General features: G+C 40.1%; 1 protein-coding gene across 4 annotated transcripts in view; it reads right to left on the minus strand.

Moving 5' to 3' along the window:
- dyrk4 (dual-specificity tyrosine-(Y)-phosphorylation regulated kinase 4) overlaps positions 1-16533 on the minus strand; it is a 40806-nt gene extending 24273 nt beyond the window's left edge. For 3 of the 4 annotated variants that reach the window (XM_088341069.1, XM_088341071.1, XM_088341072.1), the window contains exons 1-5: positions 16081-16533; positions 11802-11879; positions 6078-6233; positions 2806-2956; positions 1351-1514 (exon numbers count right to left, since the gene is read on the minus strand). In XM_088341069.1, the coding sequence (XP_088197195.1) occupies positions 1351-1514; positions 2806-2956; positions 6078-6233; positions 11802-11879; positions 16081-16101 (570 nt within the window). In that variant the 5' untranslated portion in view covers positions 16102-16533. Of the gene's footprint in view, positions 1-1350; positions 1515-2805; positions 2957-5064; positions 5155-6077; positions 6234-11801; positions 11880-16080 lie in introns of those variants that run through there. The other variant, XM_088341070.1, reaches the window with a different exon arrangement.
- Positions 16534-19552: the final 3019 nt, after the last annotated feature.

Consider the following 19552-nt stretch of genomic DNA (forward strand, 5'->3'; position numbering starts at 1 on the left):
TTTTGTAAGACTGCGAGGGCTTGTGTCAACAATGTCCTTTTATTCTTTTGTGTCATGGAAATAAATGTAATTTGTTGGTATCAAACACATGCATTATTCATTTGTGTGTCTCTACTATTTTCCTTCTGGTATGATCAATCCTTAGCCATATCAATGAACTGAAAAATCTGTAATTTAAAGCTAAAATTAAAATATATTTAGAGTATTGCTTCCTTCATGATAAATGCTAGAGACAATATAAGGCTATGTTGAATTAATTCGTAAAACCGTGAGCACCACATACTGGCCGAATCGGTCACCACCGAATTCGATTTTTAATTCTATATAGTTTAAAGCACTTTACTCTACACTAGAATTATGAAGTGTTGAGTAGAACACATAGATAGGCTACCATCGTGCCTGCCACGAAACCACAATGGTTACTGTCATTTCTGGATTATAACTCGCTTCTGAATATAAATTGCACCCGATACATATTTAAAAGACCCATTTTGTACGTACATACCGCGCACATGATACATTTTTAAGAGGAAAAAAAAACATTTGAATTCATACCTAACCCGCACCTGACTATAATAAGGGAAAGAATGTTGTGCTTACACACTTAACCTGCACCTGACTATAACCCACACTTGACCATACATCGCAGTTGATACTTTGTTTTTAAGGGAAATTTTTTTTCTTACATTTTTAACCTGCACCTGACTAAAAGCGCACCTAAAAAAATTGGAGGTAAAAAAAAACATTTTAATGGATGGATGGATGGATGCAAAAGAAAAATACAGCGACCTTGGGTGTCCTGAAAGGGTGTGTGAATGTGTGTGTGTGAATGGGTAAGTGTGAAACACATTTTTTTGGGAGGTCTTCATTGACTTGAAAAGCGTTATATAAATTGTCTAATAAGTTTCATGCTTCTTCTGTATGTGTATGTTTGTGTGTACTTTGTTACAAATAAATGAGTAAAAACTGGGAATGGCGTAATACATTTTTTTCTAACCACAAAGTCTAATAGGATGTTCACAGTCCTGAACAGTGTTGAATGATCCTAAATCACTTTGAGTGAAATGAGAGAAAAAAAAAGACAGAAATTCTGTAACATCAAATATTACACAGTACACCAAAGTGTATCAGTAGCCGTTTCTTAGTCTTTCTGATAGTTTTCTGCTGACCTTCTTACTTCAATAACTTGAAATGATGGCTTTTAGTTTTGGTGTGCCACCCCAACGTTTGAAGTCTGGCTATCCCTATGAAACTTTTCTGGGGGCGTCCCTTTTGGACATGATTCCAAAAGACAACTTCAATAGAACATTTATGTCGCGTAATAATCTTCTTGCCATAGGATCAAATTACCCGGATGTAGCTGCCGTGCTCGTCGTCATAACCACAGTTTTGCGGCACGTCCCGGGAGCCCTGGATCTTCTCAGAACCAAGGCCGAGGAACCAGATTTCTGTGTAGTCCATGATTTCTTCCTTCTCAAACTCAGTTAGACGTTCTTGGAAATATTGAATTGAGTCTGTAAGCACATTTGGAAGAGAAGGACATGGACCAAATAAATTATGGATTGTATTGATTACCAGTGTTGGGCACGTTACCCTAAAAAGTAATTAGTTACAGATATTCACTACTGTTTCCGTAAAGTAACTGATATAGTAACTGAATAAAATTATAGTAAAAGTAACTGGTTACCAGGAAATGTAACTATTTCCGTTACTTTAAAAATAAGTTGTATGTGAAATAATTTGAAAATTCCTGAGCAAATACGTAACACCGTGGTTTTTTTTGTAGGGATGGGAATTCCGAATATTTTTAGAATACCGACTTTTTTGGCTCGGCTCACTAAGAAGAGCTTTCTCTTTTGGGTCCCATATGGCTATTCTGGTAGTTTTTGTTGCTTTATTCCCTACATTACCAATTATTATGTAACATTATGCATGAAATTACTTAAAGGGATAGGGACAGGGGAGGAAACAAAAGACAAAAATATAAAAAAAAAAGAAATAAAAGCAAAAATACAATAATAAAAGAAAAAAAGAGAGATAAAAGTAGAACAAAAAAAAAACTGTTACATTTTATCTCAACACATTAACACTGAAAAACACAGGAGATATAATTAAATTATTTATAAAGACACAAAAAAAAAAGATAAAATACAAAACATTGTAACCCTTTTTATGCTTAACAAATTCCACGTCAAAAACACAGAATCTCTCCAAAATGCATATTGACCAATCAAAAGAGAAAAAAGGCATCTCGGAGAGAACCAGCTGTTGATTGGTGGGAAGGCGGCTTCCTTCGTTGACTTCCAAGAGCTGGGTCATAGAGACATTTCGTTCGCGAATGAGACAAATTGGGTGATCTCGAAACTCAGCCCTCATTCGCCTTTTCTTTTGGTGCCCTGGTAAAAACTCTCTTCGTAATTGCTATCAAACAATATGGTAGTCACTATTTGAATGGTGACGTGACGTCGACACCTCGGAGGAAAACTGACAACTGCTGAAAAGGGCAGGTGTGCTAAGGGGGGCACGTCGACAAGGGCGTTCTGTAGCCAAAGTAACACAACGCTTTTGACAGTCAGTAACAATAATGGAGTTGTTACAGGCAAAAAAATAATGAGTCAGATTACCTTGTTACTGAAAAAAACTAACGTTGTTACGTAACGACTTATTTATTACAACGTTATTCCCAACACTGTTGATCACAGAGCAGAAGAGGTTGAACAAGCGCCTGTGATGGAAACAAGTTTTTCTTTACAATGAGTCCATGAATAATATTTAATGTTTTTGAAGTGCTCCCTAAAAACGTACCTGTAGGAGACATTGGTAAATGACGACTCTCGGGTGCTTTATCTTTGTGCAGCCTGTTACTGAAGAGTTTGTTGTTGCGTGACACATATATTTTATCCATAGCTGCTCCAAATCGCGTGGTGAACTGCTGAGCGGGTTTAGGCCTTTCAATCTGTTGTTGGACATACAGGTATATATTTCAGTTCTGTCTCATCACAGTAAGCTGTTTAACGAGATTGAAGTAGCATGCTTATTAGCAGAGGTGGGTAGAGTAGCCAAGAATGTTACTAAAATAATGACTTGAGAAATATATAAGCCTCTCACATACACATTAGTTTCAATTTTAGTATTTACGAAGCCAAAGTTACACATAACACATATATATGCGCACACACACACACACACATTATATATATATATATATATATATATATATATATATATATATATATATATATACATACATACAGACATATATACATAAACACACACACACACATTGTATATATATATATATATATATATATATATATATATATATATATATATATATATATATATATATATATACATACATACATACACATGTGAGGCCATAGTATGTTACAAGACTGGTGCTATATCCTAAATCACTGGGGAAAAACAAATTTGTTCCGAAATTTGGAGTATGGCATTGTACAGTATGCATTGCATCACTTGTGCCTTTCATATGTTTAATGAAATACAAACTTTGTGGCGATAATGTTACGTCCTTTTGCTTTTGTGACATATCAAAGGCTATTTGTTTCGTATATTTTTGTACTTTGTATCTATAATTTATGTATTTAAATGAATAGATGGATTAATATGTAAATAGAATGATTCCATTAAAAAATTAAGGAATAGATGATTTAGAATAAGCTACTTTAAAATAGGTTCCCTAAATACATAAATAATTGAATAAAATGGCTTTTCTAAATAATACATGAATAAATAAGCCACCAGGTTGTACTTGACATACCACAGGAAATGATGCTGTCACGAGGTGGAAGGGGTGACCGGACCAGAACGGAGGCAGGAGGCAGGAAGGGAGAACTCAATTGCGTACGATCAAAGCTTTTATTTACGAAAATAAAAGTTGTACAAAAACTCCGGGACAAAACAGAACAAAAACATTCTTACACTAAGAATGGTCAGGTACAGGTTTCCTCAGACTTAAACTAAACAGGACAAGGCATAACAGAACAGAAAAGGTATATAATGAGACAACCCCCGCAATACCCACCACCCAACCTTAAATAGCAGCAACGCAATTAGCTGATCTGCTTCAGCTGGTGACCAGGGGGCGGGGCAGACCGGTCGCCACGGCGACCATTACAGAGCCCCCGCTTTAAGGGACAGCTCCTGAGGTCCCCAAAAGAACAAATTACTACCTCGCGCCCCGGAATGGTTCGACGCTCGGCAGGGGGGGTCAGATAGGCGATCGGCAGCGGAGTCGGAATCAGGACAGGCAAAATCAGGAGAGGCAGAATCAGGACAGGACAGGCAAAATCAGAGGAGTCAGACTCAGGACAGGCAAAATCAGAGGAGTCGGACTCAGGACAGGCAAAATCAGAGGAGTCGGACTCAGGACAGGCAAAATCAGAAGAGTCGGACTCAGGACAGGCAAAATCAGAACCGGCAAAAACAGGAGAGTCGAATCAGAACCGGCAAAAACAGGAGAGTCGAATCAGAACCGGCAAAAACAGGAGAGTCGACTCAGAACAGGCAAACAGGACAGGCAGAATCAGACAGGACAGGCAGAATCAGAACCGGCAAGACAGGACAGGCAGAATCAGAACCGGAAAACAGGACAGGCAGAATCAGACAGGACAGGCAGAATCAGAACCGGCAAGACAGGACAGGCGGAATCAGAACAGGCAGGCCGGGGAGTCGGACAGGCAGGCCGAGGAGTCGGACAGGCAGGCCGGGTAGTCGGACAGGCAGGCCGGGTAGTCGAACAGGCAGGCCGGAGAGTCGAACAGGCAGGCCGGAGAGTCGAACAGGCAGGCCCGAGAGTCGAACAGGCAGGCCGGAGAGTCGAACAGGACAGGCAGGGAGTCGAACAGGACAGGCGAAAACAGGACAGGCGGAGTCGGACTGGCAGGCAGTGGAGTCGAGGTCGGACTGGCAGGCAGCGGAGTCGGAGTGGCAGGCCGCGGAGTCGGACTGGCAGGCGTCAAATCCTCCCGGGACCCCATTCGAGGCACAGCATTGGCCACGATGGGCGGGGCCGTGGTTCGAAGGGGCAGGGAAGGTTACCTCAATGGGTGCTTGCCAAACGGCGTCCTCGAGCTCTCCCCAAATCGCGCTGGGATCGTTCGCTGAGTTCTTTTCGGGTTGGCTCATTCTGTCTTGAGGTGGAAGGGGTGACCGGACCAGAACGGAGGCAGGAGGCAGGAAGGGAGAACTCAATTGCGTACGATCAAAGCTTTTATTTACCAAAATAAAAGTTGTCCAAAAACTCCGGGACAAAACAGAACAAAAACATTCTTACACTAAGAATGGTCAGGTACAGGTTTCCTCCGACTTAAACTAAACAGGACAAGGCATAACAGAACAGAAAAGGTATATAATGAGCCAACCCCCGCAATACCCACCACCCAACCTTAAATAGCAGCCATGCAATTAGCTGATCTGCTTCAGCTGGTGACCAGGGGGCGGGACAGACGGGTCGCCACGGCGACCATGACAGATGCCTCTACGACCCTAGTCTTTAAGGGTTCAACCCACCACATCTAGAAAAATAGTTGTCAAATAAAACCATACTAAATCAGCGACTGTTCGTCACTGCAGTAAAAAAACAAAAAACAAAAACATAAACCTGTTCACAAGCGCCACCTGGCGGTTGTTTGGGTCACTGGTCGAATCTAAATAAAACAGGCCGGAGCTGGCTGAGGTCTCTGTCAAAATGCGCCTTTCAGAGAGAGACACGTACTTACATGGAGGGGATTTAACTAACGGCATCAATGTAGCCTAATGCAGCAGAGTAGGAGTAGTTTCTTCGTTACAAATCTACTCACGTAAAAGTAAATAGTAAAGCAATTTAAAAATACTCTTAAAAGTACAAAATGCCACAAAAATTACTCAAGAAAATGTGACACAGTAAATGTAACTCGTTACTACCCACCTATGCTTATGAGTATTTACAACACAGAGACCTCGATGATGTTCAACAGAAACTTTTATGTAAATCACTGAACTTTATTCATCATTTAATTACATTTTTGTGGTTTCCAAGCTTTAAATGAAAGCAGAGTTAAGGAGATCCTTACCGTGTTTGATTGGTAGTGGTTCTGAACGCCCAGATGGATAATTTGGGGCAGTATGTGGTCAGACGGATGTTGGTTCTGATTCTTAGCATTGCTGACCACCACCTGGACCACTGGAGACTCTAGCTGAGGCAAAGTTTCTACTCCTTGGCCAAACCTCTTTTAGTAAAACAACATATAACAATGTTTAAAAACTACTGCATTGTACGATGAACCTGTAACAGACATATCTGACCCCCTAAAAGACTGAATTATTACACATTTTAGAGTAACTCAATAGAATGGGGTCTCATTTATTCGGACGCCATTGTTTTCAATGGCACCATGTATTTGGAATGGGAGCCTGCAGAACTTAAAAATGATGAATTGTTGTAAAGAAATGTGGTTCCTGCATCCCCCTCATGGGTCCATCATCCTCCAAAAGCCTATCCCCAAAAAACACATTTTTACATGTTTTTGGGGGGGATCATTTCAAACAACAAAAGAAAAAGAACCAAAAACCCAAATTTTCTGTCTGACCAATTTCGGTTTTAATCCAGATCGTCTTGCTCACTAGTAGCAGGCGACAACATCATCGTAGATTGTTAATATAGTCGCGGTTCACTAGCAAATTTTATCTTCAATCAAGCATTTATTTTCTTTAGTTTGATACAAATGGTCTTAGTTTGTATTCTATATCAGGGATCTTGAACTCACTGACCCCAGGATGGTAGTTTGAGGCTCCTGCCTTCATATAAAAGTTAAAAGGACAGTGTGCATTATTTGACCACTAGATGTCACTGTATTCTGTCGTACCACTGAAAACAATCGCAAAAAAAGACGGAAGAAGACAAAATACAAAGACTCAAAGTGACCAAAACGCATTTTATTACATTTGAAAAGGAGAGAAATAAGAAAATTCTCCCTTCTTTTTTGCTTTTTTAGAAAGGCTGGAAAAAAAGACAGCTTTTTACTCATTTTCAATCTCTGTAGTCTGTTGTCTTCCTGGGACTCATTTTGGGTGACACTACACAATAAAGCGACATCTAGTGGATAAATATAAGACACTGTCCACTTAAGAACAGTGGAATGTTTTTATAAGCGCTGTTTTTGTGGAAAACACCATTTGGCTTTCGGCTGCCCCTAACTTAATCGGGTTTAAAACCCCTGCCTTAACCCCAGGGTCGTGGAGGCACCGCTTCCTGCGGTGTGTCTTGGACAAATACAGCCTGGCAGCAACAATCCATCTCTGGGACAGGTTTTAGGGTATGAGTTTGCTCCCCCACATGAGACAGATATGCTGGTTGCCATGGTTACCAGAAACATGAAAAGCCTCCTGATCTGTCTCAGATACAGCACCTTCATCCTTTGGTTGCTGTTGTTTTTAGGTGTAAAACGTCATCCCGCAGTGGTGGGTGACAAAACTGATACTGGAGAAAAAATACTTTGTTCCAAAATAATGTGTAACACATCGTACAAAACAACATCCTCCTTCATCATCAAACATTTTCAAAAATGCGCCAGAGAGCCAATAGGCAACCCTAGAGAGCCACATGCATCTCACGAGTCACTTGTTGCCGACCTCCGGGTTGGAGAATTTGACCTATGAATAAATAATATATGTTTACACTGTTTACACTCCTGGCAGAGGGGCTTTCATCAGGATGTCTTTGTGTCGGGCTGATCGCTTTTTAGTGTGAGGCTCAGGTGATCACAACCCCCAGCAAAGAGAGGCTGGTGTTACTGAGGGCAATGGGTACAAAATCCTGTAGGTTCAGACTAAGAGGAGTCATGGTCTTGGTGGGGGAGAACGGCAGTAACTGACTCCTCTTTGGCTGCCATCATGCATAATCTGGGAGTTTGATGAGTAAAATTAAACCTGTATCCAAAGCTCGTAAAGCTCTATATCAGTGGTACATGAGGAAGAACAGAGTGAATTTATTTCGTTGGCTGTCATACAGTAAACATAGGAAAAGAACATGACATTATCAGAGATGGGGATTATAAATTGAGGGGGGCAGATAACCTAAAACAGGGGTCTCAAACTCAATTCAGTTGGGGGACGCTGCAGCTAGGATGAGGGTGAGGTTGGGCCAAATAGGGTTTTCCACAAAAGCAGCGCTGAAAAAAAAAAACATTCTGCTGTTCCTAAAGGGACAGTGTTTCATATTTGACCAATAATATCTTATTTCTATTCTTTTCAAAAGTAATAAGTTGTGTTTTGGTTACTTTGAGTCTCTGTATTTTGTCTTTTTCCGTGGTGCTTTGAGCACTCATTCCCGGTGGTACGGCGGGATACAGCGACATCTAGTGGTAAATCAATACACACCTTCCCTTCATTTTTCATATTAAATGGGAGGCCTTAATCTATCATCCTGGGGGCCACAAATGACATAGACACAGTGGATAGTCTAGTCAAGTCATGTTTATGTGTAGAGCCCTTTATCACAAGGAGTCTCAAAGGGCTGCACAGACCACACATTATAGCAGGAGTAGGGAACCTATGGCTCGGGAGCCATATACGGCTCTTTTCATGAGTACGTAAATAAAATGTAACTATTGCACATCTCTCTGTGGCGTTCCAAAGTCAAGTTATTTCATCCCGATTTTGGTCCATATAAAGCCGAAGCAACTTAATGCAGAAGTTTGATAAGAAACCATTTAAACTGATAAATAAAAACGCTGGCAAACGACTTTGATTGGGTGAGCAGTACAGGTGGGCGGATCCCTGCACACGGCGCAAGGCACTTCCTTCTCTCTCTCTCTCGCTCAGTGCAATCTACACCGAAAGTGAATATGACGATATGCTTATCGTTTTCAGTCATTTGTGACATTTTTATAAAATAACTTTGCATGCACATTGTTTTGAAACCGTTATTAAGGACAAATTTCATGGAAAAAAATTGCCTCAACATTCTTAACTGAAGGTGGAAGACAAATTGTAAATGGCATATTTACATTGATTTGGGACACAGGATTTGGCATTATTATCATTTCATACATTTCATTAAATCATCAAATGACACACAATGAAATAAAATGTGCTGAAGAATTAGCTTTTGTCAAGAGAGCGTGTTTGGCCGTTTTTTCAATTTTGTCTGAAAATATATGATGTGGCTCTCTCAATTTCTTTTTAAAACATTTTTTTGCTTTTATGGCTCTTTGGGTCAAAAAGGTTCCTGACCCCTGCATTATAGCAAACTACAGCCAAATTTTACACCATCCCCTGATCTAAAACCTACATGAGGGCAAGGAAAAACTCAAAACCTTGAGATGGGACCACACCTGAGGTAATCCTCCTTCCAGGATGACAAAGGCTGCAACGGACGTTCAATAACGAATAATACACAGATATTGTCAACGTGTAATATAGGTCATTTATAAGCTATACAATAGAAGTGTGCTTTAAGCCTAGAATTAAACAGTTTCACTAAGGTTGCAGATCAAATCTCAGTGGGCAGAGCGTTCCACAGCACCGGGTTTCCAAATGGAGAACGCTCTCGAACCAGCAGGTCTCTTCTTGGGTAAAAATATATTTCATAATTTTCTGTATGTGAGTCTTATAGGTTTAAATAACTCTTATATACCATTCTGGAAAAAAGAGATCATAGGTCAGGCCCTCCAAAGGTTTAAATCCGGCCCACGAGAATCCCATGAGAGAAGCATAAGAGAAAATGACTTGCAGTTTAAAATATGTCCATTGGATGCGGCCAAAGCCAGGCACCAATCACAAAGCAACTGAACCTGTATTTCTCTCTCTCTCTCTCTGTCGCTCTCTCTGTCTGTCTGTCTATATATATATATATATTCCAAAGACATGCGTTTCAGGTGGATTGGCCAGTCCAAATTGTCCCTAGGTGTGAATGAGCGAGCGAGTTGTCTGTCCCTGTGTGCCCTGCGATTGGCTGGCAACCAGTTCAGGGTGTCCCCAGCCCACTGCCCGATGATTGCTGGGATGGGCTCCAGCAGCCCCGCGACCCTACGGAGGATAAGCGGTGCAGGTAATGAGATGAGAATGAGTTAATATATATATATATATATATATATATATATATATATATCTCCTTCGCCCATTATATCTCTCATACTCTCTCTCATTATCTTTCTTCCTCCTCTATTTTTTTCTCTTTCTCACTTTTTCTCTTACCGCTCTCTTTATCTCTCTCTATTTCTGTTTCTCTCCCTCTCTGTCTCTATTTGTCTGTCATCCTTTCTCTCCCTCTCAGTTGCTCTATTTCTTCTCTTTTTCGTTTATCTCGCTCTCAGTCTTTCTATTTCTTCACTCTATCTTTTTCTTCCTCTCTCTCAAAGTGTTTTATCTCTTTCTCTTTCTCGCTCTCTCTCTCTTTTTTTCTCTTTATCTACCTCTCCAGCTCGGTGGCATTGGGGGTATGGCGCCCGCACCGAGACTGGGAGGTTGTGGATCAAGCCTTGGCCGAGTCATACCTAAGACTTAAAAATTGGTACCCGGTGCCTCCCTGCTTAGCGTTGAGGATTAGGGGTTGGAATAGGGGGGTTTTTGTCACCTAATGACTCCCAACACCTCAGTTGGGTTGAGCGAGGGGGCTGGGAATCCCCTCCTCTTTATCAATCTCCCAAGAAGGAGTCAGATATGACTCTAGCCACCTCCCACTAGGGGGATATGGCTGGGGTTATATATATATATATATATATATATATATATATATATATATGTATATATATATCTACCTACCTCTTCGTCTCCATTTTTTCTCTTATGTGCCTGAGCCAACTCAGCACGCTATAGAAACTGAACACTGCGCTCTAGATAGAATATACCTTTATTGTCATTGTTACAAAATGGGTTAACATATTGTGACAACGAAATTGGGCAAGCAGCCGGAGAGAGCATTTGTTCAGAATTTATTTACAGGGTCCCTACATCTTAAGGCAGGTTAAATCCAAGATGTTTAAAGACTTGTTCATGCCTTTTGAAATTCAAAGTTAAGACCAAGTCGACAAAAAAAGAATCGAAAAACAAAACAAAAAAACACACCACATCAATTAGAGGGAATTTTAAACAAAGGTTCCTTTAATTTATTCTAAAATCACATTTTGGTCCAGTAGAAAACTTTCCATCTGAAAACTTTCACTCTCTAAAGTTTTAGACATGGGAAAATAATCAATAAAAGGATGTTTACAGTGCATCATGGATCCTCAGTTAAAACTGGCAGATAACTACTAATTTCATACTATAAACCATTTTTATCCTTCATCCATCCATTTTCTGCACCACTTATCCTCAGTAAGGTTGCAGGGGTCCTGGAGCCCATCCCAGCAGACTTCGGGCGGTCACCAGCCAGTCGCAGGGCACACAGAGACACACAACCAGTGATAATGGTCAAACCTAGGGACGATTTGAACCGGCTAATTAACCTGAAATGCATGTTTTTAGAATTTGGGAGGCAACCGGAGTGCCCGGAGAAAACCCACGCAAGCATGGGGAGTACATGCAAACTCCGCACAGGAAGGCAGGTAGCTGGTTTTGATTCCATGACCTCAGAACTGTTGTTTTGTGCACTATTCTTCCATCCGTCCAAAACTTCAATATTTGAAAAGCAAGGAGGAAATAAAAAATGTCTTCAAGAAATTAGATTCATCGATTTATCGAAAAAAAATGATAGACCTATTCATCGATTACCAAGATAAACGTTAGTTGCCGACCTTCTTGCAAGTGGACATCAATAATGAAGTTCCAGCAGTATCTTGAAGAGATTAAAATCTGACCTGTGAACAGGATCGGTCAGTCCCAGGACGAGTGCCTTCTGTTTGCTGTCTGTGAAGGAAGGTCTCAGGACGTACTGTCTGGAAGAAGGAATAACAATACTTTTATGCAACTCGATGCCTGAAGCCCAGTGGAAAGGGGGCAAAGGAGAATTTAAAGGGGAAAATAAATGCAAATAAATGAAAATAATTAATTCCCATAAAAACCCAGCAACAATCATTGCCTCTTGTATGCTGCTTTCCCCCTTCTTGGCTGGAGCAGAGGAGGGCAGAGTACCCAAAAATGTTACTCAAGTAAAAGTACTGTTACTTCAGAATAACAATACTCAAGCAGAAATAAAAAGTAGTCATCTGAATAATTACTTGAGTAAAAGTAGAATAAAATGGTGCAAAAACTACTCAAGTACTGAGTAACTGTGTCTTAATTATTTTTATTTTTAAAAAACTAATCAATCAAAAAATCAAAATCCATCTAATCAACAATATATAAATGAACTTAATAATAGATTGAAAGAACCTAAGTAAATTTAAATAATTTAATAAACCATAAAATTATAATGGTATATCTCAAAATAATTAATTAAGCACAAGTAGCACATTTAAAGCCCAAGTACTTTTTTAACAGGCTCTGCTTGCAGAACAACAAGCTAGCCCAGGGGTCCGCAACCCAAAATGTTGAAAGAGCCATATTGGACCCCCAAAAAAACCCCAACAAATTTGTCAGGATCCACAAAAATGAAAAGCCTTATATAAGTCTTTTAATGAATGCAACACATACGGTACTTTATGTATCTATATTAGCCTATTGTCAAAATTATTATGTTGGATGCAGCTCATCCTGTGGAAAATGACGTGACCACTCTATTGTATAATACTGCCTCAAGATTTTTAATGGATGACAAAATGTTTAATTGTTTTGATAAAATTAAAGAAATGGAATTAAGAAATCCAATTTTGATGTCATTTTTAGAGAAACGGAAAATACAACAACAAAGGTGCATAATGTGCCAAAAAGAGTGCAATAAAACATAGCACTCATTTCTATAAAGAAAATAGCAACCTTTTTGAAAAGAAAGTAAATAAAATCACATTAATACGGTTTAAGTTTGATTTCTGTGGAGTTCATTTTTGCGTTTGACCTTTGGCATGCATGGCAGATCACACACCTGCTAGTTTGCTTAAAACCGGCCAAGTGCTTGGTATGTGACGCTGCCTCTTGTGAAGGGGATTTAAGTAACGGCTTCGATGTAGCCAAATGGAGTGGAGTAAAAGTACAGTTTTTTCTTCACAAATCTACTTAAGTAATAATAAAAAGTATAGTGATTTTAAAATACTGCTAGAACAAAATGTCCCAAAACCTACTTAAGTGAATGTAACTCGTTAGTACCCACCTGAAGCAGAGTGGAAATGGTGCAAAGGAGAATTTCAAAGTGAAAACAATTTGTTAAATTCAAAACTTTCACAAAAAGATAAAAGCGGTCCTCCCAAATTAGATTTTCATATTTTCATACAGACGCACACAGACTACAGACACTGAAATCTAAAAATAATTTACTTCCTTAAAACCCAAGCAACAATCATTGCCCCACATATGCTGCTTTTTTTTCCTTCTTGGCTGGAGTGTCTGAAAATGTGCACGCGTCAATGAGTTTGCCTGTGGACATACAAGTGAGGCAGTTCCCTCTCTCCCTGAAAAGAAACTAATGTCTCTTTCTACAAACAAAAACTGGGGAATTTGGGATGAATCCCCTTTGCCACCAAGCACATGCCTTTTTGATCAGCATGTAAGCGTGAGAGGGCTCCAAACAGGTGGTAGGAAAAAAAAAAAAAGCTTAATCCCATTTCAAGATCTAGAACACTCGGTGATCACTTTACCTGTCAAGAGTGGCAGAGAGAAGAAAAACCTTTGTTCTAATATAAATGTGTGTGTTTTCAGGCAAATCAGTTTGACAAAAAGCCCATGGGTTATTGATAAACAATTTAACAACCGATTATCACTCGTTTTTTTTTCTCTTTCCCTCTTTGTCTCCTTTCTGTCTATATCTTTTCTCTCTCTCAGTGTCTTTTATTCTTTTTCTTCCTGTCTCTCTTTTTCTTCTAACTGTGTCTCACCTATTTTCTATCTTTCTCACTGTGTCTCTCTTTTTTCTCCTCTTTCTTTCTTGGGGGTTTGGGTTGACATTTGGTCTGTATTTGAAACAGTCCTTTTCTTACTTTCACAATTTTCATCCTATAAATAAAGAAAATCACAACACGTGTGGAAAAGAGATATTTATGAAGGCTCTTTGAACTCAGTTGGGTATTCTTAACACACTTGACAATACTTAATAGAGAGAATTTTAAGGACACCTTAAACTACGCACCCACCCCACCCCAGCTCGGTAGCCTAGATGGTAGGGCGCCCGCTCCGAGACTGGGAGGTCGCTGGTTCAAGCCTCGGCCGAGTCATACCTAAGACTTACAACATTGGTACCCATTGCCTCCCTGCTTGGCGTTCAGCATTAAGGATTGGAATTGGGGGGTTTGGTCACCTAATGACTCCCAACACAGCAGTTGGGTCTAAAAACCCGGCGCCGATCGAAGGCGACCAGTCACGTTGATAGCTTCGCGTGACAAAATGATTTCCGGTAGATATCATGTTGATGGTTGATACTGGATGAATAATAATAAATACATACCTGTGATAGGCAAATTATGATAGGCAACGCACAGGGACGGGACCCCCCGACCTTCGCTGGAGCAATAAGTAAGTAAGTAAGTAAGATAGGCAAATTGTATGCTAAATAAATTTTTTATTCATTTTGGAAAAATACAACAACACGATAGGATTTAATGGGCGTATCCAGCCCGTTTAGGGATGCTCAAAAACCCCCAAGTTCAAGCACCCCAAAAATTATAGCATTTTTCCTTAATAAAGGACAATATAGGCTTAAATACAGAGAAAACACTAGAAAAAATAGGGAAAAAAAAAGGAAAACAAAAGAACAAAGAACTGCAGCGTCAGAAATGGAGTGTCGATAAAACTCCACCACCTTGAAATGATTCAGTCAATTTGATTTTTAGCACTGCTCTTGCCCCCCTTCCTCCTCCCTTTAATTTGGCTAGTTGCACTTACGGCATAGCGGCGGAGTCTGTGGAGGCTCCGTTGTATTACAGTGAGAGTATGTTATTATGGAAGCCCATAATTCAATTAAAAAATGGAACATTAAATAAGGGGCAGCACGGCGGGGCAGTGGTTAGCGCGTGTGCAGGCACAGTTCTAAAGTCTTGGGAACCTCCTGTCTGGGTTCAAATCCAGCTACCGGACTTCCTATGCTTGCATGGGTTTCCTCCGGGTACTCTGGTTTCCTCACACATTCCAAAGACATGCATTTCAGGTGGATTGGCCGGTCCAAATTGTCCCTAGGTGTGAATGAGCGAGCGAGTTGTCTGTCCATGTGTGCCCTGCGATTGGCTGGCAACCAGTTCAGGGTGTCCCCTGCCCACTGCCCGATGATTGTTGGGATGGGCTCCAGAAACCCCCGCGACCCTACTGAGGATAAGCGGTGCAGCTTATGAGATGAGATGAGAGACATTAAATCAATAAAAATGGCCCATTGAAATAAAAAGCCTATTCCAAAATATTTTAATCAAAATTTTATCATCGTCAACTTAATTATATTTGCATGTATTTTTTTCCTTCTACAGTGAATGTCCAAGCTACTTAATTTTTGAACTTTTTTGTATAATAAACCTTATTCATGTCAAGCAACTCAGGATCTCACAACAAAATGTTAATTAACAACATATATGATATAACGAAACACATGTACAATATAACATGTTAAACTATATAAATAAACAAGTTTTGGAAAAAAAATATGTGTAAGATTATTTTGTATTTTGTAAGGGAAAATACGACAGTTTGTAAGGGCATGGAACCATGGAGGTTGACAGGTATGTGTAACAGAGTTGAAATTTGATTGTTTTGAATGTTTTTTTGAATTCTCACAAAATCTGTGTTTTTGTTGTATTACTGTTAATATTCTGGTACCTCATTCAGTTGTTAAGTCATGGGCGTCTGCGACTGTCTTTTTCGTTTGGCACTTTGTGGGCTTCAGCGCTTGCCGTAGCTGAAGTGAATTTGTAAGCGCTGAAGATAATTGCAGTTGTGAACAGATGCCCCTGACTTTTGTATTGTTTTGTTTACTGAATGCATCCAATAAACCCAGAGATTGTGAAACCTTGTGTCGTGCATGAAAGAGGGTCGCTACATATGGCTAGTATAAAGAAGTTTCCTTACCTTGTTTATATCTGGCAACATGATTCCAGTTCGAATCCAAAAAGTGAGGCTTGATTGACTATAAAATCCTAATGGAAAAACCTCATATCGTGCACAGCTTTGTCAAGAGTGTTTGAAGGCAAAACTGCTTCGTAAGAGTTCTTCTCAGAGTTCCATTGAAACATGTCAAATGGAAAAGAAACCAAAAGAATCGCGCTACACTTTTTATGCGAGGACTCCTGTCGTCACCGAAGTGGAGATTAGCGACCGTGACAAGCTGTTGTCGCTTCTCGTGCGTTGATGAGCGCCCAAGAACCGAGGTGCCACCTGCTCGGGTTCGTGCAACGGACAGCTGTTAAAGATGTCCCCAAATAGACGTGCATGTGTCTCACTCTCTGCTGCTCGGCCCACTTAATCACTGAGCTGCTCCTTAAAACGCTGCGTGGAGCACTTTTGCCATTTCCACCCACGAATTCGCGCATGCCAGCCACAACGCTCGCTCGCTTGCTCTCTTTTTGTACTCCTGACTCACCAATGTCGACCAAAAATAAGCAGGTTTGTATCTTCTCCATAGAAACAACCCACAGTGCGTCATCGCAAATCATTACCACCATGGGCGATTTTAGGGGGCTAAGCACCTAGATTGAATCATTCAACACTGTTGAGGAGTGTCATTTCCAATTTGCAAAAAAACCCATTTCACTTTGTGGTTAGCAGAAACACTATTACTATGCCATACCCAGTCTTTACTGATTTATGTTCAGTGTTGGGTACGTTACTTTAAAAAAGCAATTTGTAATTGTCAGTGTTAAGAATAACGGCGGTTTTCCTTTTTCAGCATTTATAATAATGCATCCATGCATCCATCATCTGCACTGCTGATCGTCAGTAGGGGCGCAGAGGTGCTGGAGCCCATCCCAACTATTTTCAGGCTGTGGGCAGGGGACACCCTGAACTGGTTGCCAGCCGGTCGCAGGGCGCACAGACTGACAATTCACCGTTCATTCACACCTAGTGACTATTTGGATTGGCCAATTAACCTGACATGCAGGTCTTTGGAATGTGGGAGTGCCTGGAGGAAACCCACGCAAGCACGGGGAGAACATGCAAACTCCGTACAGGAAGGCTGGTAGCTGGCTTAGAACCCATTATGTCAGAACTGCGCCTCGGTCGCGCTAATCCGTCAGCCGCCCATAATAGTACATAGTAAATGTTGATAAATGGATAATTTGTCAGCTGAAAGAGCTTGCCGACCTAAAAAGACGGTTCTCTAAAAAAAGACAGAAATCTCATCCGTACATTCGACCATTCGAGTTAGGTTTAATTAATAAACTCAATTGTTTTCTACTTATTTTTATTTATGATATTGTTTACGGTTTATGTTTGTTGCACTTTAAGTGTAGAATAACTCTGTTGCTGTTTAGAGTGAGTTAGATTACCCCGTTCCTGAAAAAATAATGCCATTACGTAACGTTTATTCCCGACACTCCACATCATAAATGAGCTGACTAAGGCTACAATAACAACTTTAAGCCAGGCGAGAGAGTATCACAATGTCAAATTCCTCACATCTTTAAAAATTCAATTGTAAATGATGCATTTTGTGCGGCACTCAAAGTTTTTTTCTATCATTAATAAAACGATTTTTACACATACCAGCTTTAAACTGCTGTTTGGCATTATTATTATGAATAAAGGAAGTTAGATATGTCATATTTGTATACATATTTGTATACCCACCATCAAGTCTGGGTTTAGTCTTATGCGGGGGAAAATAGACAAAAGGGGGGAGTAAAATCTACATGAATACAATTTTAACAACACAAATAGTTCTGGTTGGATTCTTATTTGTGTCGTGTCCAATACTTACTGTTTGAAATAAATTAGTTCTGAAATTAATGTTTGTGCAAATATTCCATGCCTTTGTGATCCACCCTTCCCTCCTCCCCATACATATTTCTAGACAGGCGCCTGATTCATCAATGACAATTAAATATGACAGATTCATATTTAAAGAAAAACTAATCTGGATGAACGTCACTCATTCAAAAACAGGACATTATACAAAAAGTAAGATTTGGAGAATGTGTTTCACATGTTGAACATTCCAGTGAATTACATCTTCATTTTCCATTACCCAATTCCCTCAGCAGTGGCTGTTCTCCTTTTTGTTCTTCTTTTTCCCTTTTACGTTTTTTTTTTCTTCTTTTGTTGCTTTTTTTCCCTAGCATTTTCTTTTTTCTTACTTTTTGCTCTTGTTGTCACAGACCAGAACGGACACGGGACTCAATTGCATACGTTTCTCAGTTTTTATTGAAAAGAGAGTGAGAGTAAGGCTTGCTTGCTTGCTTGATCCGAGGACTGGCGGAAAACGGGAGCAAGCGAGGTGGGAGTGACACTTCCGTGTTAGACGAAGACAGGCGGGAATGGTAAGTCATTTGGCCGGGGCTGGAGATCAGAGGCGATGTCAAGTTCGTAATCGGGGTTGTAGGCAGGAGGCAGGCAGAAGAGGTGTAGTCAGGTCAAAAACGGGTCAAAAACGGGTCAAAAACGGAGATCAGGCAGGAGACAGGTTTTAACAGGGACGGAGTCGGACGGGAACGCTCACTGAGTGAAACACAACAGCTCGCAACGATTTGACAAGGTGAAGAAGGGTGTGGCCACCAATCAGCTTGTCTGAGCTGTTGGTGCCAATCAATCAAGCCGCCGCAGGTGTTCCCAATTATGACACTTGTTCTTTTTTTTCCTGCTGTCTTATTCTTTTTCTCATTTGTTTCTTTTTACCAGGTTTTAACTTATGTTTTCTTGATTTATTATTTTTACTTCATTTTTCTCTCTTTCTCTTTTTTTATTTATTTTTTCTCCTTTTGTTTGTCTTTTTCCATTTTTTCGGACTGCTCTTACCACAACATACAATTTTCATTGAGTGGGCAGAGTTTGTCTGAGGCTAGGTTCACACTGCAGGGAAATCAGATTTTTTGTTAAAGTCCGTCTGAACGGCACATATCCGATTTTTTTCAAACCAGACGTAAGCCTTTTTCATACGTGGTCCAAAATCTGAAACATATTTGAACATTTGGAATACGTGTGCATTCATGCGACCTGCAAGTCATTGATAGGCGGAAGACGTTACTATTCTGCCAACCAGGCGGGCGGAGACAAATAATTCAACAACCACAGCGGATGAAAACATGGGGTGTCATTAAATCACACATTCATGTCGCTCGAGTTCATTCTTAAAATATTAGTATCCTTTAGTGGTAGTTAAGTATATTTACATTCAAATCAGACCACACAGACAGCATTCAATAGGGGAAAGCGAGGTTTAGGAATTAATTAATATTTGGGAGGACAACGCTCCGTTGTTAACATCCATGAGTACATCCACAAATAGTAGTAAATTGCGTGTGACTTCAAATGTGCTTGTTTGCAGTTGAAGAGTTTAAACGGGAAGATCAAATCACATACAAGTCACATTTAGTTGGAAATGCTA

This window comes from Urocampus carinirostris, chromosome 7 (genome assembly GCF_059441175.1).
Source record: "Urocampus carinirostris isolate Australia breed hairy pipefish chromosome 7, RoL_Ucar_1.0, whole genome shotgun sequence".
Lineage (NCBI taxonomy): Eukaryota > Metazoa > Chordata > Actinopteri > Syngnathiformes > Syngnathidae > Urocampus > Urocampus carinirostris.